The 27,051-nt window shown below is 39.5% G+C and overlaps 1 protein-coding gene across 4 annotated transcripts; it reads left to right on the top strand.

Moving 5' to 3' along the window:
• Positions 1-1,836: 1,836 nt before the first annotated feature.
• On the top strand, positions 1,837-26,801 carry LOC141721712 (methyltransferase-like protein 2). 4 transcript variants are annotated; one of them, XM_074524771.1, is made up of 8 exons: positions 1,837-2,191; positions 3,216-3,432; positions 4,497-4,636; positions 24,181-24,352; positions 24,452-24,541; positions 24,673-24,772; positions 24,835-24,956; positions 25,107-26,801. In XM_074524771.1, exons 1-4 carry the CDS (start codon positions 1,913-1,915, stop codon positions 24,196-24,198), a joined length of 654 nt encoding a protein of 217 aa, XP_074380872.1. In that variant the 5' UTR covers positions 1,837-1,912; the 3' UTR covers positions 24,199-24,352; positions 24,452-24,541; positions 24,673-24,772; positions 24,835-24,956; positions 25,107-26,801. The 4 variants fall into 4 exon arrangements, with proteins under 4 accessions (XP_074380872.1, XP_074380873.1, XP_074380871.1 ...); XM_074524772.1 differs by having other exon boundaries at positions 24,835-24,960; XM_074524770.1 differs by having other exon boundaries at positions 24,835-25,753; positions 26,227-26,801.
• Positions 26,802-27,051: the final 250 nt, after the last annotated feature.

The raw sequence follows: 27,051 nt of genomic DNA, 5'->3' as shown, positions 1-27,051 counted from the left end.
AGTGCATGGACTCTGTAGTTCTTAAAGTTTTTGGATTTGTAAGTTAGTTTGCTGGTATGGGCTATTTGTTTTGGGCTAGTAGTTTCGCTATCTTCTCAGCCCAAATTATAAAAGCGGTCTTGGGCTATGTGCCCAAAAATCAATATAATACTGCAAGGTCCAATTTGTTTTAGGTTCTTGACCTAAATCTTGGCCTAAATTTGAACTGAGACAACTCTCTATTCCAGTCTAAATTTCGGTCCAAATTAATATATCAATATTTTATTTTATCAACTATTAATATATTGATATTAATTCACATATATAATAATTCAATTGGACGCCAAACGGATAAGATCATCTTAATTTCAAACCTAATAAAATTATGAATTTAGAAAAACATTACACTTAAATAATAAAAATGAAGCAACATTAATATTATATTTAATTAACTAAAAGAAAAATAATAAATATTAAACTACTCCAAATTAGTATTTGTTCCCACAAATGTTCGATTAATGCATCTCGAAAAGGGATATGAGCTTCTTTATTTTTTATTTTTCAATATCGTCCAAGAAATTGTTAAAATCGAGCATTTTCATCATTTTCAACCGTCTCAACTTCTGGATCTGAAATTTCGACCAGCTCTTGAATTGGAGCGCTCAAATCACGTTCATCTTCAATTAATATATTTTTGTTAAATAACTATTATATATAAGTGAAAATTAAGAAATATAATTAAAAACTACTTAATACATATATATAATAACATTCAATCAACAAATTAACAAATATATAAAACATAAAAGTTAATATTTTATCATTAAAAAGATTTAGGCCGGTGAATAGCGTCGGCCTAAATTTAGGCCGACGCTATTCACAGTCCTAAATTGAAACGGGGCAATAGACCACTGTTGGGTATATTTGGACCGAAATCGGTCCACATTTAGGCCAATAAGCCACTCTTGGAGATGGCCGAAGATACTCTTAGGCCTTAATACAAAAAGTTAATGAAATATTTTCTATCCGCGAAAATCATACTACCTTTGTTCTATTCATTTCCACAATATTTTTTTAAAGCTCGACAATCATTTTAAGGTGATTATATAGGAAATCTCCATAATTTATTTTTGATATTTCTCTTTTCTATATTAAACTTCAAACATTCTATTTTAAAATTAGAAGAAAAAAATAATTAAAATAATTTATGAAACTATATTTTTAATACCTCTTAAAATGTGTGCAGAGTCCCCGTATTAGATGTATAAAACTGGTTGGTACGGAAGTAAGGTTGAGCATTCGGTCGGTTCAGTCCAAAATTGAACCGAATAAATCGAAAAATCGAATTACCATTTTTTCTTGGACCGAACCGAAATTGTAATATGGACTGGACCGAACCGAACAGAAATAATTCGGTTCGGTCCGGTTTTGGACCGAATAGACCGAATTTGTTTCAAAATAAAATTTTAATGAAATTTTATACGAAAAATTATAAAATCTAAAATAAAATTAAAGTAAGGTGATATATAGAGTACAAAGAGTGTATAAATACAATTACAAACTAAAATTATAATATGTAAAATGTATATAATATAAATTATAGTATTTATAATTTGGTATATTCGGTCTGAACCGAAATATATTTTAAAAGAATCAGATCAAACCTAATTTTATTTCGGTCTATTTCGAATAGACCGAATTTCGAAAAATTCAGGATCGAATCGAACCGAATTAGCACAGCTCGGTTCGATTTTTCGCTTTCAGTTCGGTTTTGGTAAGCCGAGTAGTAGTGATTTTATAGTATACCGTAGTCCATTTACTAATAACATAGTACGAGCTTCCAGAATTTGGGCCTGGTCGTTTTGGGCTGGGTTCAGACTTAAAAGTGCTTTACCTATGCATTCGAAGCTGATTTTTACTAGCTGCAACAAAAATGGCGGAGACTGAAAAAACCGCCGAAAATAAGCTACCGAGTTTCGAGAAAACCGGAGTGTACCGGTTCGAGAACTCAAACGCAGTGTTCATAGACCCGGTCCGCGTGCTGAACCGGCATTACAGCCGGTTCAAACTCTCTCCATCTGTTTACTACTCTCGTTTCTTCGAATCAACAAATTTGAGTTCACAAAGTGTTAACAGAAAGAGGAAACGAAAGGTCAAAACGACGTCGCGGAGTCTAAATGAGAAAGAGCAGCTCGCTAATCGGCGTCATTCGGTAGTGCCTTATTTGTATCGATTTTTGTGTGTATTTGTACTTAATTGTGCGCGTGTGTGTGAATACAGTGTAATTAATGTTTGTGAGTGTTAATCCGGTGTAATTGAGAGAGAGATAGAGAGATAGAGAGAGAGATAGAGATAGGGATATAGATAGAGAGTTAGATATATATATATATATAGAGAGAGAGAGAGAGAGAGAGAGAGAGAGAGAGATTGATGGATACTTTGTGTGTGTGTCAATACAGTGTGATTGATTTTGTGTGTGTGTGTGTGTGTTAATACAGTGTAATTGATATTGTGTGTGTAGGTGCAGACTATAATGTGTTGATTCTTGTGTGTGTGTGTGCGAGTACATGACTAATTGAGAATTGACTATAAACTCTTGTTAATTTTGTGTTATGTGAATGGGGACTCTTACGCGTTGTTACCTATGCGTATGAATACAGTATAACTGATTTTGTGTGTGTATTTCCAATGTCGTAGATTTTTTGTGTAAATGACATGACTAGTTGACGAAAACTCTAATTACTTTTGTGTACGTGAATGCGGACTCTTATGCATTGTTACTTATGCGTATGAATACAGTATAACTGATTTTGTGTGTGTGTATACAATGTCGTAGATTGATTGTCTAAATGACATGACTATTTGACGAAAACTCTAATTACTTTTGTGTACGTGAATGCGGACTCTTACGCGTTGTTAGTTATGGGTATGAATATAGTGTAACTGATTTTGTTTGCGTATATACAATGTCGTGGATTGTGTGTGTAAATACATGGCTAGCTGACTATAATCTATAAATTCTAGTTAATTCTGTGTTATGTAATTGCGGACTCTTACGTATTGTTACTTTTTCGTATGGATACAGTGTGATTGATTTGTCTGTGTGAATACTATACTACTTCGTGACCGGTCTTAAGTGTAAATACAGTGTAATCTATTTTGTGTACAAATATTTACTACATAGTCATAAAGTGTGTAAATACGTAATGTGTTGTGTGTATATAACTTGATTGTAGGAGGCTAGGGTGTTCATGTTGAAGGCACATGAGGATTTACTTAGCAACAACTATGTTTTAGAACGTCTGAGAAATTTGAGAGGTGACGAAGCTGCGGAAGAGGCAGGTGTTGAGCAGTCTTTTGTGGAGTTAGGGACTGTTTGGCAAGCTCCTATGTACGAGATTACTCTTAATTTATGTTACAATGAGTGTTTGACTGAGGAATCTCAAAATGGAGGTTTGTCAAAATTCATTAAGTAGCTATAATCTTGATTTTATGAAGATGCATATTAAATTTTATTGCCTTGTTTTAGATTCGATACATTATTATATTATTAAGTAGCTGCCTGATTAATGATGGAAATATTAAGCTGTTTATGCGGATAAATTAGTATATGCCTGGATTAAATGGGCCTACAATCGTTTGGGGGCTCATTCCTTCTAAATATTATCTTATGTAAAGCACAATCCTTTTATTTTAAGAAAGCTTAGATTTTCAAAAGCAATAAGTCATTGGACCTGAGTAATTTCTGCTTGCTCGTAACCACGGAATATGGCACACTGATGGATTCAGTCCATTAGCAATGGAAAACTGAACAGTTGTCCAGGTTTTAGTGATATCAAAGTTTACATCCCAAGTTTCAACCACTTTTTAGAATCTGGATTCTTGTTTTGTGGATAACGCGATGTGTGATGTGATCCATTCTTGTTGTATAGCTAGTGCATTTACCTCCAGATAGAATATGAAAAAAAGTATAACCAGAGAGGAGGTGATAGAGTTTTTTTGAAGGATAAGAGATTATTTGGTATTTAGAAAGAAAAACGCACATATTGTTGGTTACTAGTTTAGTAGTTTACATTGTTGAGTAGCAGGTCAATTTCAGTACTTGTCTATTTTATTTTTTTGTGGAATTTTTGAGATACAAGAATAAAATTCACATGCACACAAGGTCTTCGCTCAGGCTGGATGCGGTAAACACCTATTAAAATAGTAATTGTGGGGTAGAGGTGGAAGTACAAGGTATCAGGGGATTTAATTCTAATTTTTTTTCTAACATAATTGGTTCGAAGAACACGTGTCCTTGTATTGCTAGTTTCATCTTTTGGTTTCTATATTGCACTTTGTGGAGGCACTTCAAGATGAGCTTCTACCTTCAAACACTTTTGTTAACTAACTTCTACCGTAAAACTTGTATTTGATTAGGCTCCTGTATAGAAAGTACTTGCTTTTTAATGCATCCATTTCCTTTGACCTGATGTAATTTGAGCAATCTAGCTTAGTACTAAATATTGAAATCTCAGGTTTCTCCCGCATCCAGTCATGTGAATCTAAAACTATTCCACTCTTTGACAACTTGGTTGTGAATGAGACTAGCAATGACGCGGAGGCCATATTTTTAAACAACAAATACATATTACCTAGAGAGAGCAGCTTCTTTATGGTATGCAATAAATTTTGCCTATACAACATATATCTATCTATGTCTCCACTTCTTTGTATTATGTTATCTTTTCAATTTAGTAAATTAAAATGAAATCGAATAAAATTCTCCATATTTGTGTTTGTATACTTTGAAAAATGTTGGTGTTGAACATTCTAATCATGATTATATTTCTCTTGATATGTGGAAGTCTGATTTGGGGAAGATTCACAACCTGATTCGTGGTAATCTTTGCTGAAAAGTACTTGATTCTAATTAAAAGCTATATTTATTAAGAAAAACTAAAGAATTAGTATATGTAAACTTGATAAATCTGTTGTTGACAACTGATCGGTTAACAATGATAGTTTAAAGGCAAAACATAAGTAAAGGTTTTGGCAAGTGTTATATTCACTTCACTGATTGTTGCGAATGAGTTAAACCAATATAATTATTTGTGCAGCTTTTGCACTATAAGCTCATTGAGTTCCTGCATTTGGGGAGGGTTGCTGTCCATTAATTTTCCTCTATATTTTAGCAATTTGTGTAATTATATTTATGTTCTATATAAAATCTAGACTATCAATTTATCTTGCCAACTTGCATCCCTATCTGAATGTTAATCATAACTGTAAACTGGACTTTTTAATCATTCAAAAAACAAGCATCTTAAAATGAATTTTACTGGCAAATGATTTTGATTAATTTTAAACTATAACATTTTTCTTCTGATTGATTTGTGTCTAAAATTGATCATATCAAGTCCCTTTATCGCCACAAAGCCCATTTAACTCCTTATTTATTTTATTGTTCAACTATTTGACTGCATCTTTAATTTAATTGTCACATGACATATTTGTATTGTTAATTACACATTGGGTATATTAAGAATATGAAGTCAGATTTATGGATATGAGAGAAAGAAGAGTGAACACCCGAAATTTACCACTTCTCCGTGCTGTGACTTTGCAGTATTAGCCACAATGGGGCTGTTTTTTTGTGGTTGTGTTTCTTAGTTTTCTCTCACTTCCCGGCCTTTTTAAGTGCATTTAGAAATGCTATTAAGCCCAGTATTAGTTGGAGGAAAAGCCGTCCTAAAATATATTTAATTTGGAGAATTGTTTTACCATTTCACCTTTACCCATATGATTTATAAATTTACAACTCCTTTTTGCGGCCGAGTCTGATCGCTGCTTCAATCTTATAGTAATTGATCCGCCATGGGAAAATGGCAGTGCTCGACAAAAACTTAAGTATGGTGTTACTATTCAAATTTTGCATCTTTCTATGCTTTTATAGGGTTTAGGAAATGAGTGCAAAACTGTAATGTGGATAGTATATTCCCATTAAATTAAGGAAATGAAAACACTATATACCACATGATCAGAAAAATGTGCATTATTGAAATGTACTATTATAACTGAACCTAACATTTCCTTATTTATTAACTGCCCCGTGTTTTGACCATAATTAAAAGGTTATAGATGAATAAAGGAGGGAAACTGGAACTCACTTTTCGAATACCTTTTCCATGTAGTTCATAAGTTTTTTGTATAAAGGTTAATACAGGTCTCAATCTATGGGAGATGGCTAGCATCTCTATATGCCAAGTGGCAATTAACATAGATTTTTGGTCGCTGGCTCGCTGCAAAATAATTTTTCGTTAGAGTAAGTGAAACTTAAAGAAATGTTGAAGATCCATCACTGATGCGAACTGAAACTAGAAAAGCTTTTTCTAGTTAAGGTGTTTTACATAAAAGAATATTAATCAAAACTGTGAAATTCCTGCTCAGTCAGAATGAGTTGGTTGGAAGCTTTTAGTTCAAAAACTAATGTACTGGGGATATACTTCCGTTTTTCTTTTTCTGGTACATTTTATCTCGCAAAAAATTGGAAAAGGGCTTCTCAAATATGCGCTAAAATCCTTTCAAGTACTTGGTGAAGCATTCCAGAATGTTCCTGAAGTTGGGCCCAAATGGGCTTTTCTAGGCCCAATTTCCCCTTTCTTCTCCTATATAAAGGGGGGGAGGAGTGTGCTTTCATTCACACTCTCCACCCTTCATTTCACACATCCTTTCTCAAGCTTTCTAACCTCCTCCTCTCTCAACTTCCCTTCCTTAGTTTTCCAGCCCTCTTTCTTTCAAAGTTTCCAGGCTTTTCCAGCTTTGCTAATGGCTGACAAGAGTTCCGCGAGGGCGGCCAAGATAGCCTCGGCTTCAAAACGAGGTAAGGATATCGAGATCCGTTCTTCGTATATGTCTTTAATCGATATGATTAACACTAGGGGGGATGAATATCCCTCTACTGCACACCTCTTTTTTTTAATCATTGTAATACTTGGCACAATATAGATTTCGATAAATTAAATGCACGCTATAACGTCCTTCCTTCTCTTAGATTAGTTCCAGTCTCGGGTGGTGACCGTACTTGCCATGGGAGACCCGACACTCTCTTTATTTACACAGATGCCCTTAATGCTGGACTTAGGTTTCCTTTCCACCCTTTTATTCCTCATCTTTTAGCTGATTTACAAATCAACCCTTGTCAGCTTCCTCCAAACGTCTGGAGGAACATTTTATGTTTTATGGTCTGCTGACTTAGGGAGGGCTTTCCTCTTTCTGTAGCTGTTTTTAAGAATTCAGTGCTATAATAGCTCTTCCAGTATTTGTGGCTGGGTCTATGTCAAGCAAAGGCCCAAAAGTAAACACATCTTTAACAGCGCTTCCATTCCTGATAACAACCAAAATTGGAGGAATAGTTTCGTTGGGTTACGTTGGGAGAATGGTGACTGGGGCACACTCTTCCGATATTCCGATCTTCCTTCGGGAAGGTCAGTGATGGTAGCCTCAAATCCATTCACTTAACTCCTGAGGAAACTATTATTTATAATGGGTTACTCAGGACAACGACACTACTACCAGCTGGACTCTCTTAGAGGAGTTCTCCCTCATTCACGTGGGAATATCATCTGTTTCTCAACAGGGTATTTTTCTTTCCTTATCATCTTTGTTTCATTTCATAAAATTGTCTGGGATTCGTCCCTTACACAAGTCTTAATAAACTTCGTAATAAAACTAGAACATATAAATTCTAAGCACGCAAAGCTTCAAGGTGCTTTTCAACCTACTCGCCATCTTGACAAGTGAGAATCGTATCCAACTGCCTTACACATAGTAAACCTTCAGGTTTTGTGCATGCCAAGTTCTCGGGACTTCAAAACCATCCATAGTCTCTAGCTTGTAGGTTCCTCTACCTTGCACACTCTTGACTCTGTACGGCCCTTCCCAATTCGGGGCAAGATTCCCTTTCTGTCCTACACCAGAAGCGTCTATCTTCCTCAAGACCAGGTCACCTTGTTTGAAAAATCTTTCTTTAACCCTTAGGTTGTAGTAGAATGAAACCTTCTTCTGATACTCTACTATCTTTGCATTGCCCCATCTCGCACTTCGTCGATTAAGTCCAGAGCTAACCTTTGTCCTTCCTCATTTTCCTCAGCATTGAAAGCTTGAATCCTTGGAGAGGAATGTGATATCTCCACGGGAACTACTGCTTCTGCCCCATATGCCAACATGAAAGGAGTTGCTCCTGTCGTGACTCTACAGGTAGTCCTATAGGCCCATAATATGGGAAGTATCTCATCCACCCAATTATTTCTTAACTTCTCGATCCTCTTCTTTAGTCCATCCAGGATTATTCGATTTGCTACTTCCGCTTGCCCATTGGCTTGTGGGTGAGCCACAGAGGTGAACCGTAACTCAATTTCATTTTCTTCACAATACTTCTTGAATTCCTCGTTGAATTGTGTTCCATTGTCAGTGACGAGGATACAGGGAATTTCATATCGGCACATAATGTTTTCCCACAGGAATTGTGCAACTTGCTTAGTCTTGATTTTGGCCAAGGGTTTGGCTTCAATCCACTTGGTGAAATAATCAATGGCTACAATCAAAAACTTCCTTTGTGCCGTGGCCATAGGGAAAGGCCCTAGAATATCCATCCCCCACATAGTAAAGAGAATAGGCGAGTTAATAGAGGTCGGCATCTCGGGGGGTTGTCTAACAACTGGTGCATGCTTCTGACAGCGATCACACTTCTTCACATATTCTTTGGCATCAGCCATCATTTCTGGCCAATAGAAGCCTAAACGGGTTATCTTATGAGCCAAGACCCTGCCCCCCAAGTGTTGTCCACAAATACCTTTATGCACTTCTTCAAGAGCCAAGCATGCCTCATCGGGCCTGAGGCACCTTAAGTAAGGAACCACGAAAGATCTTTTGTACAGAATCCCATCTACCAAAGTATACCTTAGTGCCCGAACAGTCAACTTCCGTGCTTCAGTTGCATCGCTTGGCAACCAACCGGTTTGAATGTGAGCTTTGATGGGATCAATCCATGACGTCCCCAGGCCTATGGGAGCCACAAGCTTAACATCTATGCTTCGTGTTTTCAAAACACGGAAGTACACGCTTCCTGAACTTTCTTCTATCTCAGATGAAGCAAATTTTGATAACGCATCTGCCTTAGCATTTTCTTCCCTTTGAATGTGTTCAACATGACATTCATTAAATTGGGTCATCACAGCCCTTACGAGGCGGACATACTTAGCCATCGTATCATCCCTTGCCTCAAATTCTCCCTTTACCTGGGATATGATCAGTTTCGAGTCTCCACGGACCTTTAAGTTTTTGACTCTAAGTGTTCCAGCTAGGCCAAGGCCAGCTATCAGGGCTTCATATTCTGCCTCATTATTTGTGGTTGGGAAGTCTAACTTCATAGCATACTCAATTAAGAACCCATCAGGGCTTTGCAAAACCAATCCTGCTCCACTGGAGTTTGTTTTTGATGCTCCATCAAAATAGAGAACCCAATATTCTTTTTCTTTATCATCCTTCTCTTTGCCCCCATTATCGACTCCCTTGTCTTGAGGCAACAGAAGAAGTATGCTAACCTGGAGAAGAAGCTCAAGCGCAAGGAGGAAGAACTCGGAGAGTCTAACGCCGAGCTGGTGGTACTTCGGGCGGAGAATGGTAAAGCTATAGACAAAGTATAAGACAAGAAAATGCTACAAGAATGAAAGATAAGTTCAAAAGAGAGAAGACATACCGAAGCCAGAGACTGGCCTCCCATGAGCTTAATCCTCTCAAAGTCAGGGGTGGCCACCACGTCAGTAAAGTCCTTGGGAGTCATGCTATGATAGGACCAATCCCAAGCATGCTTCGTGGAACCAACCACGGTATCCCCTCGGCGGAATCCCCAGAGAGGCTGAAAGGCGCCTGTAGCAGCAGCAGCAAGGGCAACAGCAGTGATAGGAGCATTATGGCCCTCAGCTCCTTCAGCTGAAGCCTCCCCCATAGGATCCTTGTGCTTTCTCAAGAAGATAGGCTCTGTCACCTTTCCCCGGGTGTCTAGGCCTGCGAGCCGAGCTTTCTTCATCCTAGCAGTCTCTTCAACAGGAGGAACATTGTCCTCGTTAATCTCCTTAGCAGCTGCAAAACAAGGCAAAAAAACAAAATAAGTGATGTTAATAATGAATGAAATGAAACAAAGATGATAAGGGAAGAAAAATACCCTGTTGAGAAACAGATGATATTCCCATGTGAATGAGGGAGAACTCCTCTAAGAGAGTCCAGCTGGTAGTAGTGCCGTTGTCCTGAGTAAGACTATTATAAATAATAGTTTCCTCAGGAGTTAAGTGAATGAATTTGAGGCTACCATCACTGACCTTCCCGAAGGAAGATCGGAAGATCGGAAGAGTGTGCCCCAGTCACCATTCTCCTAGCGTAACCCAACGAAACTATTCCTCCAGTTTTGGTTGTTATCAGGATTGGAGGCGCTGTTAAAGATGTGTTTACTTTTGGGCCTTTGCTTGACATAGACCCAGCCACAAATACTGGAAGAGCTATTATAGCACTGAAAGACCTTCTTAAAAACAGTTACAGAAAGGGGAAAGCCCTCCCTAAGGCAGCAGACCATAAAACATAAAATGTTCCTCCAGGCGTTTGGAGGAAGCTGACACGGGTTGATTTGTAAATCAGCTAAAAGATGAGGAATAAAAGGGTGGAAAGGAAACCTAAGCCCAGCATTAAGGGCATCTGTGTAAATAAAGAGAGTCTCGGGTCTCCAATGACAAGTACGGTCACCACCAGAAACTGGAACTAATCTAAGAGGAGGAAGGACGTTATAACGTGCATTTAGTTTATCGAAATCTATATTGTGCCAAGTATTACAATGATTAAAAGAATCGAGGTGTGCAGTAGAGGGATATTCATCCTCCCTAGTGTTAATCATATCGATTAAAGACATATACGAAGAACGGATCTCGATATCCTTACCTCGTTTTGAAGCCGAGGCTATCTTGGCCGCCCTCTCGGAACTCTTGTCAGCCATTAGCAAAGCTGGAAAAGCGTGGAAACTTTGAAAGAAAGAGGGCTGGGAAACTAAGGAAGGGAAGTTGAGAGAGGAGGAGGTTAGGAAGCTTGAGAAAGGATGTGTGAAATGAAGGGTGGAGAGTGTGAATGAAAGCACACTCCTCCCCCACTTTATATAGGAGAAGAAAGGGGAAATTGGGCCTAGAAAAGCCCATTTGGGCCCAACTTCAGGAACATTCTGGAATGCTTCACCAAGTACTTGAAAGGATTTTAGTGCATATTTGAGAAATTTCTGGAAGAATCCAGAAATTAAAGAAAAATTCCATAAAAAAAAAAACCTCAAAATTCCAGAAGATTCTGGAACTTTGGTTTAGAAAAGGGGACCAGCCCAAGAATTATTGGGCCTATGGAAAAGCCCAGTTCAGAAAAAAGGGCCCAGTTAATTAGAGAATTAGGACCCAGAATATTGTTTATTGAAGCCCAGCAAAAAATAGTGGGCCCAAAGGGCAACCCCAATAAAACAAACCCGGTTGAAATGGGCCCAAGTTTTAACCCATTAAAAAGTTGGCCCAAAAAGAATCCAATTCATGGACCCAAGTTCGGGATGGAAGAAATTTAGCCCAGATTTAAGGGCCCAAATCCAAGAATATAAAAAAAAAAAACTTTATAAAGAAGGAGCCTGACCCACTTCGATCAGGACTTGCACCGAGATCCTAGTCGAGTGCATTGAGGTCGATTTTCCTTCGACCAAGGCTGAAAAAAGGGCTATTTCGGTCAAGAGAAGGATCCTGACCAAAAATTCCTGGTTGAAAAGGGAAATGACTGTTTCATTCGACCAGAATGCCAGAACGTTTTTTGACCCTGTCGACCAGGTAGCAGGGTAAAATCCTGGTCGAATTGGACCCTGCCCGAATGTACGTCGACCTGGGCAACAAAAGATGGTTAATTCGGTCAAAAAACAAGAATCCTGATCGAAAGGGAAGAAAATCCTAGTCGGAAAAAAAAAGAAAAGAAGGGGGGAAATCCTGGTCGAAATTCGACCAGGATTCCTGATCGAATGCACCCTGCTCGAAATCCAGTCGACCAAGGCATACTGAAGGTTAATTCGACCAGGATCCTGGTCGAATGGATTCCTGGTCGAAATCTGTATTAAAAAAAAAAAAATTCTGAAAAATTACAGAAATTGAGGAAATTCCTTAAAATATTTTTGAAAAATGTAAATATTTTCCGAAATAAGGAATAAATCCAGAAATTAAGGGGAAAATCCAGAAATTAAGGATAAATCCCAGAAATTAAGGGAAAAATCCAGAAAATTAAGGATAAATCCCAGAAATTAAGGGAAAAAATCCAGAAAATTAAGGATAAATCCCAAATATTAAGGGAAAAATCCAGAAAATTAAGGATAAATCCCAGAAATTAAGGGAAAAATCCAGAAAATTAAGGATAAATCCCAGAAATTAAGGGAAAAGTCCAGAAAATTAAGGATAAATCCCGGAATTAAGGATAATTCCTGAATAAAAGGAAAAATCGTTGTAAACGTGTAGGTCGCTCCATACTTTACGCAAAAACGAAACCCTGTAAGGGAATGAATAGACTTAACTTCTGCGAAACCTAATCAATGTTTCCCAAAAGTTGGGGGGCAAATGATAGGGATAATAAATCTTGATTACATAATATTATAGTTTGGGCTGCAAGGCCCAATAAGAAGATGTATGACATTCAGACCAGAAAGGTTAACATATCGATCAGGTCTGATGGACTAGATCAGGCCTGATGGAACAAAGAAGGCCCAAAAACCCTGATTATTTATTAATTTCGTAATTAATAAATAAGGGAGAAAAACAACTATTAAGATAAGTCCTAGTGAGGAGATAAATCCTTGTAGATTGGCCTCCAAGGAACCTCATGGGATAAGGAAGCAGCTTCCTACTCCCTAGGACTCCTAAGTCTATCCCAATTCAGAGACTTGACCCCCAAGTCTCCTATACCAAGTCCAATTCAAGGACTCCCAACATCTATATAAGAGGTCTCACCCCACAGACCAAGAACTACGTTTTTGACTTGATCCTTGGCAATTAGCAAGGTACGTAGGCATCTTGTTAAGGCAGATGAGTCACGAAACACAAGAGCAGTCAAAATCGAGCCTTGAAGCTCACGTTCCTTAGAATTAAATACAGCAATTATATATATTAGTTTTGATCCACGTTTAGCTTGTGAGTAATCAGCTCCGGGTCTATGCCTGACATATCAGCTGCTGACCATGCAAATACATCACTATTTTCTTGCAAAAATTTCACCAACTTTCCTCTAAGGGGCTCCTCTAGTGTGCTCCAATGAAAGTCATCCTCTCAGGATTCTCGGGGTCTAAAGGAACGGAACCAAGTTTTCTGCTGGCTTTCCTCTTTTCCTCGTCATTTTCTCGGACATCCATATCTTCAATAGGAAGAACCTGCCCCCCGACTCCATCTGCCCTCAAAGAGGCCACATAACAGCTTCTAGCCATTTTTGATCTCCTCTCTCATTTAAAATTCCGTTTCGGGTGGGAAACTTCATAACTGAATGGTAGGAAGAGGGGACTGCCTTAAAGACATGTATCCCTGTTCTCCCCATGATAGCTATTTAAGTTGAACTAGCCTTTACCACCACGAAATCCAACATCTGCGTTGCTTGCCTTGGTTCCGTTCCTATGGTGGTTGGCAATTTGATTATCCCTTCCACATGACATTCTACTCCAGCAAATGCCATATATCGGCATGTCGGTTGGTGTCAACTGGGAGTCGTTATACCCCATCCTTAGAAGGCGTCGTGGAACAATATATCCACAGAAGCATCATTATCCACAAGGACCCTATTAACCGGGCTATTTTCTATTATTGGTGTTATGACCAGCGGGTCGTCATGAGGAAACTTTACAACCCTCTAGGTCAGAATCATCAAAAGCCAATGTTACTATCTGTCCTGCCCTCTTCGGGGCTTCTCCAACAATATGCATAACCTCTCTAGTATATGCCTTTCTGGAGTTTTTTGGACAATCCAGCAGCAGTTGGACCTCCAAAGATCGTGTTTATCACAGGCCCTCGAGGTCGCGGCCCTCCAAAAATTGCATTTATAACCGGGCCCTCGAGGCTGGGGATGGCGCTAGAAGGAGGGGAAAAAAAAACCCGGAAAGACTGAAATCATCCCTAATCCTCATGGATTGGGCAAACTCCTCCGAGTCCAGATAGTTTGTCTATAGCTTTATCCTGCTCCGCCTGAAATACCACCAGCTCGGCGTTAGACTCTCCGAGTTCTTCCTCCTTGCGCTTGAGCTTCTTCTCCAGGTTAGCATACTTCTTCTGTTGCCTCTTGAGGGCATTATCGGCCTTATCGAAGCCCGCTTCCAGTGACTCGGCTTGCCTCACAGCGCCTTGAAAATAGGCGTTAGACTGAAACAAAACAATCAACAAAGTATAAGGCAAGAAAAGGCTACAGAATGAAAGATAAGTTCAAAAGAGAGAAGGCATACCGAAGCCAGAGACTGCGCTCCCCACGAGCTTAATCCTCTCAAGGTCAGGGGGTGGCCACCACGTCAGTAAAGTCCTTGGAGTCACGCTATGATAGGACCAATCCCAAGCATGCTTCGTGGAACCAACCACGGTATCCCCTCGGCGGAATCCCCAGAGAGGCTGAAAGGCGCCTGTAGCAGCAGCAGCAGGGGCAGCAGCAGGGGCAGCAGCAGTGATAGGAGCATTATGGCCCTCAGCGTCCTTCACTGAAGCCTCCCCCCATAGGATCCTTGTGCTTTCTCAGAAGATAGGGCTCTGTCGCCTTTGCCCGGGTGTCTAGGCCTGCGAGCCGAGCTTTCTTCATCCTAGCAGTCTCTTCAACAGGAGGAACATTGTCCTCGTTAATCTCCTTAGCAGCTGCAAAACAAGGCAAAAAAACAAAATAAGTGAATGTTAATAATGCATAAAATTCCATAAAAAAAACCTCAAAATTCCAGAAGATTCTGGAACTTTGGTTTAGAAAAGGGGACCAGCCCAAGAATTATTGGGCCTATGGAAAAAGCCCAGTTCAGAAAAAAGGGGCCAGTTAATTAGAGAATTAGGACCCAGAATATTGTTTATTGAAGCCCAGCAAAAACAGTGGGCCCAAAGGGCAGCCCCAATAAAACAAACCCGGTTGAAATGGGCCCAAGTTTTAAACCCATTAAAAAGTTGGCCCAAAAGAATCCAATTCATGGACCCAAGTTCGGGATGGAAGAAATTTAGCCCAAATTTAAGGGCCCAAATCCAAGAATATAAAAAAAAAAATGTATAAAGAAGGAGCCTGACCCAATTCGATCAGGACTTGCACCAAGATCCTAGTCGAGTGCATTGAGGTCGATTTTCCTTCGACCAAGGCTGAAAAAAGGGCTATTTCGGTCAAGAGAAGGATCCTGACCAAAAATTCCTGGTCGAAAAAGGGAAATGACTGTTTCATTTCGACCTGAATGCCAGAACGTTTTTTTTGACCCTGTCGACCAGGAAGCAGGTAAATCCTGGTCGAATGGACCCTGCCCTTTACTTCGACTTGGGCAACAAAAGATGGTTAATTCGGTCAAAAACAAGAATCCTGACCGAAAGGGAAGAAAATCCTAGTCGAAAAAAAAAAAGAAAAGAGGGGGGGAAATGATGGCCGAATTCGACCAGGGATTCCTGATCGAATGCACCCTGCTCGAAATCCCGTCGACCAAGGCATACTGAAGGTTAATTCGACCAGGATCCTGGTCGAATGGATTCCTGTCGAAATCTGTATTAAAAAAAAAAAAATTCTGAAAATTACAGAAATTGAGGAAATTCCTTAAAATATTTTGAAAAATGTAAATATTTTCCGAAATAAGGAATAAATCCAGAAATTAAGGGGAAAATCCAGAAATTAGGATAAATCCCAGAAATTAATGGAAAAATCCAGAAAGATTAAGGATAAATCCAGAAATTAAGGGAAAAATAATCCGAAAATTAAGGATAATCCCAGAAATTAAGGGAAAAATCCAGAAAATTAAGGGATAAATTCCCAGAAATTAGGGAAAAATCCAGAAAATTAAGGATAAATCCCAGAAATTAAGGGAAAAAGTCCAGAAAATTAAGGATAATCCGGAATTAAGGATATTCCTTAAAAAAGGAAAAATCGTTGTAAACGTGTAGTCGCTCCATACTTTACGCAAAAACGAAACCCTGTAAGGGAATGAATAGACTTAACTTCTGCGAAACCTAATCAATGTTTCCCAAAGTTGGGGGCAAATGATAGGGATAAATAAATCTTGATTACATAATATTATAGTTTGGGCTGCAAGGCCCAATAAGAGATGTATGACATTCAGACCAGAAAGGTTAACATTATCGATCAGGTCTGATGGACTAGATCAGGCCTGATGGAACAAAGAAGGCCCAAAAACCCCTGATTATTTATTAATTTCGTAATTAATAAATAAGGGAGAAAAACAACTATTAAGATAAGTCCTAGTGAGGATATAATCCTTGTAGATTGGCCTCCAAGGAACCTCATGGATAAGGAATCAGTTTCCTACTCCCTAGGACTCCTAAGTCTATCCCAATTCAGAGACTTGACCCCCAAGTCTCCTATACCAAGTCCAATTCAAGACTCCCAACATCTATATAAGGGGTCTCACCCCACAGACCAAGAACTACGTTTTTTGACTTGATCCTTGGCAATTAGCAAGGTACGTAGGCATCTTGTTAAGGCAGATTGAGTCACGAAACACAAGAGCAGTCAAAATCGAGCCTTGAAGCTCACGTTCCTTAGAATTAAATACAGCAATTATATATATTAGTTTTGATCCACGTTTAGCTTGTGAGTAATCAGCTCCGGGTCTATGCCTGACATATCAGCTGCTGACCATGCAAATACATCACTATTTTCTTGCAAAAATTTCACCAACTTTCCTCTAAGGGGCTCCTCTAGTGTGGCTCCAATGAAAGTCATCCTCTCAGGATTCTCGGGGTCTAAAGGAACTGAAACCAAGTTTTCTGCTGGCTTTCCTCTTTTCTCGTCATTTCTCGGACATCCATATCTTCAATAGGAAGAACCTGCCCCCCGACCTCCATCTGCCCTCAAAGAGGCCACATAACAGCTTCTAGCCATTTTTTTGATCTCCTCTCTCATTTAAAATTCCGTTTCGGGTGGGAAACTTCATAACTGAATGGTAGGAAGAGGGGACTGCCTTAAAGACATGTATCCCTGTTCCTCCCCATGATAGCTATTTAAGTTGAACTAGCCTTTACCACCACGAAATCCAACATCTGCGTTGCTTGCCTTGGTTCCGTTCCTATGGTGGTTGGCAATTTGATTATCCCTTCCACATGACATTCTACTCCAGCAAATCCATATATCGGCATGTCGGTTGGTGTCAACTGGGAGTCGTTATACCCCATCCTTAGAAAGGCGTCGTGGAACAATATATCCACAGAAGCATCATTATCCACAAGGACCCTATTAACCGGGCTATTTTCTATTATTGGTGTTATGACCAGCGGGTCGTCATGAGGAAACTTTACACCCTCTAGGTCAGAATCATCAAAAGCCAATGTTACTTCTGTCCTGGCCCTCTTCGGGGCTTCTCCAACAATATGCATAACCTCTCTAGTATATGCCTTTCTGGAGGTTTTTGGACAATCCAGCAGCAGTTGGACCTCCAAAGATCGTGTTTATCACAGGCCCTCGAGGTCGCGGCCCTCCAAAAATTGCATTTATAACCGGCCCTCGAGGCTGGGGATGGCGCTAGAAGGAGGGGAAAAAACCCGGGAAAGACTGAATCATCCCTAATCCTCATGGATTGGGCAAACTCCTCCGAGTCCAGATAGTTGTCTATAGCTTTATCCTTCTCCGCCTGAAATACCACCAGCTCGGCGTTAGACTCTCCGAGTTCTTCCTCCTTGCGCTTGAGCTTCTTCTCCAGGTTAGCATACTTCTTCTGTTGCCTCTTGAGGGCATTATCGGCCTTATCCGAAGCCCGCTTCCATGACTCGGCTTGCCTCACAGCGCCTTGAAAATAGGCGTTAGACTGAAACAAAACAATCAACAAAGTATAAGGCAAGAAAATGCTACAAGAATGAAAGATAAGTTCAAAAGAGAGAAGGCATACCGAAGCCAGAGACTGCGCTCCCACGAGCTTAATCCTCTCAAGGTCAGGGGTGGCCACCACGTCAGTAAAGTCCTTGGGAGTCACGCTATGATAGGACCAATCCCAAGCATGCTTCGTGGAACCAACCACGGTATCCCCTCGGCGGAATCCCCAGAGAGGCTGAAAGGCGCCTGTAGCAGCAGCAGCAGGGGCAGCAGCAGGGGCAGCAGCAGTGATAGGAGCATTATGGCCCTCAGCTCCTTCAGCTGAAGCCTCCCCCATAGGATCCTTGTGCTTTCTCAAGAAGATAGGCTCTGTCGCCTTTGCCCGGGTGTCTAGGCCTGCGAGCCGAGCTTTCTTCATCCTAGCAGTCTCTTCAACAGGAGGAACATTGTCCTCGTTAATCTCCTTAGCAGCTGCAAAACAAGGCAAAAAAACAAAATAAGTGATGTTAATAATGCATAAAATTCCATAAAAAAAAACCTCAAAATTCCAGAAGATTCTGGAACTTTGGTTTAGAAAAGGGGACCAGCCCAAGAATTATTGGGCCTATGGAAAAGCCCAGTTCAGAAAAAAGGGGCCAGTTAATTAGAGAATTAGGACCCAGAATATTGTTTATTGAAGCCCAGCAAAAAACAGTGGGCCCAAAGGGCAGCCCCAATAAAACAAACCCGGTTTGAAATGGGCCCAAGTTTTAACCCATTAAAAAGTTGGCCCAAAAGAATCCAATTCATGGACCCAAGTTCGGGATGGAAGAAATTTAGCCCAAATTTAAGGGCTCAAATCCAAGAATATAAAAAAAAATGTATAAAGAAGGAGCCTGACCCAATTCGATCAGGACTTGCACCAAGATCCTAGTCGAGTGCATTGAGGTCGATTTTCCTTCGACCAAGGCTGAAAAAAGGGCTATTTCGGTCAAGAGAAGGATCCTGACCAAAAATTCCTGGTCGAAAAGGGAAATGACTGTTTCATTCGACCTGAATGCCAGAACGTTTTTTTTGACCCTGTCGACCAGGAAGCAGGGTAAAATCCTGGTCGAATGGACCCTGCCCTTTACGTCGACTTGGGCAACAAAAGATGGTTAATTCGGTCAAAAAACAAGAATCCTGACCGAAAGGGAAGAAAATCCTAGTCAAAAAAAAAAGAAAAGAAGGGGGGGAAATGATGGCCGAAATTCGACCAGGATTCCTGATCGAATGCACCCTGCTCGAAATCCAGTCGACCAAGGCATACTGAAGGTTAATTCGACCAGGATCCTGGTCGAATGGATTCCTGGCCGAAATCTGTATTAAAAAAAAAAAATTCTGAAAAATTACAGAAATTGAGGAAATTCCTTAAAATATTTTTGAAAAATGTAAATATTTTCCGAAATAAGGAATAAATCCAGAAATTAAGGGGAAAATCCAGAAATTAAGGATAAATCCCAGAAATTAAGGGAAAAATCCAGAAAGTTAAGGATAAATCCCAGAAATTAAGGGAAAAATCCAGAAAATTAAGGATAAATCCCAGAAATTAAGGGAAAAATCCAGAAAATTAAGGATAAATCCAGAAATTGAGGGAAAAATCCAGAAAATTAAGGATAAATCCCAGAAATTAAGGGAAAAGTCCAGAAAATTAAGGATAAATCCCGGAATTAAGGATAATTCCTGAATAAAAGGAAAAATCGTTGTAAACGTGTAGGTCGCTCCATACTTTACGCAAAAACGAAACCCTGTAAGGGAATGAATAGACTTAACTTCTGCGAAACCTAATCAATGTTTCCCAAAAGTTGGGGGGCAAATGATAGGGATAAATAAATCTTGATTACATAATATTATAGTTTGGGCTGCAAGGCCCAATAAGAAGATGTATGACATTCAGACCAGAAAGGTTAACATATCGATCAGGTCTGATGGACTAGATCAGGCCTGATGGAACAAAGAAGGCCCAAAAACCCTGATTATTTATTAATTTCGTAATTAATAAATAAGGGAGAAAAACAACTATTAAGATAAGTCCTAGTGAGGATATAAATCCTTGTAGATTGGCCTCCAAGGAACCTCATGGGATAAGGAATCAGTTTCCTACTCCCTAGGACTCCTAAGTCTATCCCAATTCAGAGACTTGACCCCCAAGTCTCCTATACCAAGTCCAATTCAAGGACTCCCAACATCTATATAAGGGGTCTCACCCCACAGACCAAGAACTACGTTTTTTGACTTGATCCTTGGCAATTAGCAAGGTACGTAGGCATCTTGTTAAGGCAGATTGAGTCACGAAACACAAGAGCAGTCAAAATCGAGCCTTGAAGCTCACGTTCCTTAGAATTAAATACAGCAATTATATATATTAGTTTTGATCCACGTTTAGCTTGTGAGTAATCAGCTCCGGGTCTATGCCTGACATATCAGCTGCTGACCATGCAAATACATCACTATTTTCTTGCAAAAATTTCACCAACTTTCCTCTAAGGGGCTCCTCTAGTGTGGCTCCAATGAAAGTCATCCTCTCAGGATTCTCGGGGTCTAAAGGAACTGAAACCAAGTTGCTGGCTTTCCTCTTTTCTCGTCATTTTCTCGGACATCCATATCTTCAATAGGAAGAACCTGCCCCCCGACTCCATCTGCCCTCAAAGAGGCCACATAACAGCTTCTAGCCATTTTTTGATCTCCTCTCTCTTCTCAAATCCCGTTTCGGGTGGGAAACTTCATAACTGAATGGTAGGAAGAGGGGACTGCCTTAAAGACATGTATCCCTGTTCTCCCCATGATAGCTATTTAAGTTGAACTAGCCTTTACCACCACGAAATCCAACATCTGCGTTGCTTGCCTTGGTTCCGTTCCTATGGTGGTTGGCAATTTGATTATCCCTTCCACATGACATTCTACTCCAGCAAATCCATATATCGGCATGTCGGTTGGTGTCAACTGGGAGTCGTTATACCCCATCCTTAGAAAGGCGTCGTGGAACAATATATCCACAGAAGCATCATTATCCACAAGGACCCTATTAACCGGGCTATTTTCTATTATTGGTGTTATGACCAGCGGGTCGTCATGAGGAAACTTTACACCCTCTAGGTCAGAATCATCAAAAGCCAATGTTACTTCTGTCCTGGCCCTCTTCGGGGCTTCTCCAACAATATGCATAACCTCTCTAGTATATGCCTTTCTGGAGTTTTTGGACAATCCAGCAGCAGTTGGACCTCCAAAGATCGTGTTTATCACAGGCCCTCGAGGTCGCGGCCCTCCAAAAATTGCATTTATAACCGGCCCTCGAGGCTGGGGATGGCGCTAGAAGGAGGGGAAAAAACCCGGGAAAGACTGAATCATCCCTAATCCTCATGGATTGGGCAAACTCCTCCGAGTCCAGATAGTTGTCTATAGCTTTATCCTTCTCCGCCTGAAATACCACCAGCTCGGCGTTAGACTCTCCGAGTTCTTCCTCCTTGCGCTTGAGCTTCTTCTCCAGGTTAGCATACTTCTTCTGTTGCCTCTTGAGGGCATTATCGGCCTTATCCGAAGCCCGCTTCCATGACTCGGCTTGCCTCACAGCGCCTTGAAAATAGGCGTTAGACTGAAACAAAACAATCAACAAAGTATAAGGCAAGAAAATGCTACAAGAATGAAAGATAAGTTCAAAAGAGAGAAGGCATACCGAAGCCAGAGACTGCGCTCCCACGAGCTTAATCCTCTCAAGGTCAGGGGTGGCCACCACGTCAGTAAAGTCCTTGGGAGTCACGCTATAATAGGACCAATCCCAAGCATGCTTCGTGGAACCAACCACGGTATCCCCTCGGCGGAATCCCCAGAGAGGCTGAAAGGCGCCTGTAGCAGCAGCAGCAGGGGCAGCAGCAGGGGCAGCAGCAGTGATAGGAGCATTATGGCCCTCAGCTCCTTCAGCTGAAGCCTCCCCCATAGGATCCTTGTGCTTTCTCAAGAAGATAGGCTCTGTCGCCTTTGCCCGGGTGTCTAGGCCTGCGAGCCGAGCTTTCTTCATCCTAGCAGTCTCTTCAACAGGAGGAACATTGTCCTCGTTAATCTCCTTAGCAGCTGCAAAACAAGGCAAAAAAACAAAATAAGTGATGTTAATAATGCATAAAATTCCATAAAAAAAAACCTCAAAATTCCAGAAGATTCTGGAACTTTGGTTTAGAAAAGGGGACCAGCCCAAGAATTATTGGGCCTATGGAAAAGCCCAGTTCAGAAAAAAGGGGCCAGTTAATTAGAGAATTAGGACCCAGAATATTGTTTATTGAAGCCCAGCAAAAAACAGTGGGCCCAAAGGGCAGCCCCAATAAAACAAACCCGGTTGAAATGGGCCCAAGTTTTAACCCATTAAAAAGTTGGCCCAAAAGAATCCAATTCATGGACCCAAGTTCGGGATGGAAGAAATTTAGCCCAAATTTAAGGGCTCAAATCCAAGAATATAAAAAAAAAATGTATAAAGAAGGAGCCTGACCCAATTCGATCAGGACTTGCACCAAGATCCTAGTCGAGTGCATTGAGGTCGATTTTCCTTCGACCAAGGCTGAAAAAAGGGCTATTTCGGTCAAGAGAAGGATCCTGACCAAAAATTCCTGGTCGAAAAGGGAAATGACTGTTTCATTCGACCTGAATGCCAGAACGTTTTTTTGACCCTGTCGACCAGGAAGCAGGGTAAAATCCTGGTCGAATGGACCCTGCCCGAATTTACGTCGACTTGGGCAACAAAAGATGGTTAATTCGGTCAAAAAACAAGAATCCTGACCGAAAGGGAAGAAAATCCTAGTCAAAAAAAAAAGAAAAGAAGGGGGGGAAATTATGGCCGAAATTCGACCAAGATTCCTGATCGAATGCACCCTGCTCGAAATCCAGTCGACCAAGGCATACTGAAGGTTAATTCGACCAGGATCCTGGTCGAATGGATTCCTGGCCGAAATCTGTATTAAAAAAAAAAATTCTGAAAAATTACAGAAATTGAGGAAATTCCTTAAAATATTTTTGAAAAATGTAAATATTTTCAGAAATAAGGAATAAATCCAGAAATTAAGGGAAAAATCCAGAAAGTTAAGGATAAATCCCAGAAATTAAGGGAAAAATCCAGAAAGTTAAGGATAAATCCCAGAAATTAAGGGAAAAATCCAGAAAATTAAGGATAAATCCCAGAAATTAAGGGAAAAATCCAGAAAATTAAGGATAAATCCCATAAATTAAGGGAAAAATCCAGAAAATTAAGGATAAATCCCAGAAATTAAGGGAAAAATCCAGAAAATTAAGGATAAATCCCGAATTAAGGGAAAAATTCCTAGAAATTAAGATAATTTCTGAATAAAAGGAAAAATCGTTGTAAACGTGTAGGTCGCTCCACACTTTACGCAAAAACGAAACCCTGCAAGGGAATGAATAGACTTAACTTCTGCGAAACCTAATCAATGTTTCCCAAAAGTTGGGGGGCAAATGATAGGGATAAATAAATCCTGATTACATAATATTATAGTTTGGGCTGCAAGGCCCAATAAGAAGATGTATGACATTCAGACCATAAAGGTTAACATATCGATCAGGCCTGATGGACCAGATCAGGCCTGATGGAACAAAGAAGGCTCAAAAAACCTGATTATTTATTAATTTCGTAATTAATAAATAAGGGAGAAAAACAACTATTAAGATAAGTTCTAGTGAGGATATAAATCCTTGTAAATTGGCCTCCAAGGAAACTCATGGGATAAGGAATCAGCTTCCTACTCCCCAGGACTCCTAAGTCTATCTTAATTCAGAGACTTGACCACCAAGTCTCCTATACCAAGTCCAATTCAAGGACTCCCAACATCTATATAAGGGGTCTCACCCCACAGACCAAGAACTACGTTTTTTGACTTGATCCTTGGCAATCAGCAAGGTACGTAGGCATCTTGTTAAGGCAGATTGAGTCACGAAACACAAGAGCAGTCAAAATCGAGCCTTGAAGCTCACGTTCCTTAGTATTAAATACAGCAATTATATATATTAGTTTTGATCCATAACATTTAAGTCAATTATACGTTGATGTGTTGTATTTTTCTGCAATCTAAAAATGCACAGATCAGCGTTAAGTACATTAATTATTGCTGATTCTATGTTTGTTTTTATCTACAGGTACCAAACTTTGCCTAACCGATTCTTTTTATCTCTTCCTATAAAGCAATTAAGTCATACTGAGGGAGCACTAGTTGCTTTGTGGGTGACCAATAGAGAAAAATTACGAGCTTTTGTTGAGAACGAACTATTCCCCAAATGGGGAGTCAAATATGTGGCTACCATGTACTGGGTAAAGGTGTATATACAACTCTAAATGTTAAATAGCAAGCAATACACTTTTGTAAACAGGCGACGCAAATCCTTGAAATCTAATGGTTTTACTTTTCAGGTGAAAGCAGATGGCTCATTGATTAGCGACTTGGATCTCTTTCATCATAGACCATATGAGTGCCTACTCCTTGGTTACTGTTATAACGAGGTGACACTATCAAGTTTTTCATCTATATTTTATCTAGTAGTTATTCAAATTTCAAGTATATTATTACCTTACATTCCATCTGTAAAATTGTATTAAGTGCTAATGTAATATGGTTTTATTTATTTCTGAAGGCTGTGGATTGTGATCGATATTCTGGCTTAAAGCCTATACCGGACAATCAAGTCTTCATCAGCGTTCCTGGAGATTACTCGAGGAAACCTCCAGTTGGAGGTAGCCTTATTTTATGTATTATATATTTTTACGAAGTGATATGTGTCCTAAAAAATCCGGAGGCTTACGGATGGGTCGTGCTGCCATCATACAACTAAATTTATAAGGATAACAAAAATACACATGCAAAGCCATGCAGGGGTCTGATAAGATTATCTGTCACTGACAGATCTGCTTCAAAATCGTAGGTTGTTTCTTCCATGACGTAATAGGTTCATTATAAATGACAATCCAAGTATTAGCAATAGCATGCACTTCACCAATCTGCTTAATGTGCCAAACGATAATTCTTCACTCATCAAATTATTTGTGTTCCTAATTCTGACATTTTCAGAATTGCTAATGGACTATGCACCTGGTCTTGAGCCTCGTTGCCTTGAGCTATTTTCTCGAGAGATGCTAGCTGGGTGGACTTCTTGGGGGAACAAACCCCTGCATTTTCAGGCTTCAAGTCATTTTAAGTAGGACGTGAATTTGAAGTATTTCATAAGAATGCTGGCCTGTAAGTTTTTTATCAAGAGGCCCAGAGCAAGCCTCACATACTATCTAAAAGCAGTTGATCTTGTAAGTTGCAATATAAATGATTCCTAATTACGTCTACATCTATTAACACTGATGCATGATTGTATGAGCATGTATGTTCCATAGCTAACTCTTTTTAACTACATAATGGTCTTAGAAGTCACAAGTACACTTTTCCTCGTAATTTGTGGAATTGGTCACGAGACTGTAACTTTTCTTCGGACAGAGATGCAAAAATTATTAGCATGTTTTAGAAATAACATGTATTTGCCGTAGCTTACCTCTTTTTAACTGTAGAATCTATACTATACTATAATAACCGGAATGAGCTATAATTTGTAGTTTGATTGACCCCTCATTTTGGTTATCCCTTTACATCACGACCGTCGGATCTTCTTCATCAAATAATCAGAGCCGTTAGATCTACATACTAAAAAAATACACTCCACAAGTTCTCAGGTTCGAATCCCGTCAACAACAAACATTTATATTATTATTTATAAAAATACATATAAGTTCTCAGGTTCGAATCCCGTTAACAACAAACATGTATATTATTTATAAAGATACATATAAGTTTTCGGATTCGAATCTCACTCACCAACAACAAACATTTACATTATTATTTATGAATAAAATCTCATCAATCATATACTATTTATACTAGTTGAACCTAACTTGAAATTATAAGTATATAATCATTATTTAGTATTTAATTATTTATATAGAATTTTAATAAAATTATATGAAATAAAATTAAAAATTTATAAATATTAACCAAGACCCGTGCATCGCACGGGCCGTAAGCTAGTAGTATTAGAAGTCAAAGTACACTTTTCCTCCTAATTTGTGGAATTGGTTACCAAACTGTAACTTTTCTTCAGCAGAGATGCAAAGATTATTCTCGTAATGGTTTTGTATCTATGTTTTAGTTGACGCAGGCATAAAGGGTTAAAGTACGGTATAGTTCTCATTGAGCAAATGGAGCCTGAAAGTGTTGAAGCCGATGTCAAGTCTTCCCTTGTCCGCGAGCATGAAAAGGGCAGTGTCACAAATCGAAGACAAGAGTGTTGAAGCAACTTTATTCTTGTGCAGTTCAGTTTCTATATTTTAGTGAACCCGATTCCAAATTTGGGCACAACGTAGCCCTAGATAAATGAATGTCATATCGTCACTCGTCAGTATGGAGTATGGAGTATGGAGTACTATTACATGAGAAACATTCATAATTTCACCATCTTCCGAACTTCTGCATTGTTTTTTACGTTTCTCTAGTAGCAAATTTTTTTAGGAAGCAGCTGCATATATCATCAGAAATTTGATCAATTGGCCAACATTTTCTGCAGCCTAAACTGCGATTGATTTTGTGAAGTTGCATCATTGTTCACTAGGCGTCTCATAAATTGGAAAAAGTGTCTTTGTAATTATCCTTTGTACCATGTATCGTTGACATACGTTGCCTGTTGAGAATTGCTCTTTTACAACTAAATAACATTGTTATTATATTTTTCTTTTGATAAATCAAAGTTAGTTTTGTCTTTTTGTAAGTTTGGAAATATGAGAAGGATGCTCTTCAGGTAAATTATAATTTCTAGTTCGAGCAAAAAAAATAGTTGAGAAATTACCAAAAATACTAACTTTTCTAAGTTTTTTTGCGATTTTTTCAAGTTTCTAATTGAATGGAGTTTTTTTGGTTGCATCTGAGGTTACATGTAATTGCATAAACTCGTCAAAGGTTGTATCCAGTTGATTACAGT

This window comes from Apium graveolens, chromosome 4 (assembly GCF_009905375.1).
Source record: "Apium graveolens cultivar Ventura chromosome 4, ASM990537v1, whole genome shotgun sequence".
In the NCBI taxonomy this organism is placed as follows: domain Eukaryota; kingdom Viridiplantae; phylum Streptophyta; class Magnoliopsida; order Apiales; family Apiaceae; genus Apium; species Apium graveolens.
The sequence above is the reverse complement of the archived record's forward strand: the minus strand, read 5'-3'. Positions and strand labels throughout refer to the sequence as shown.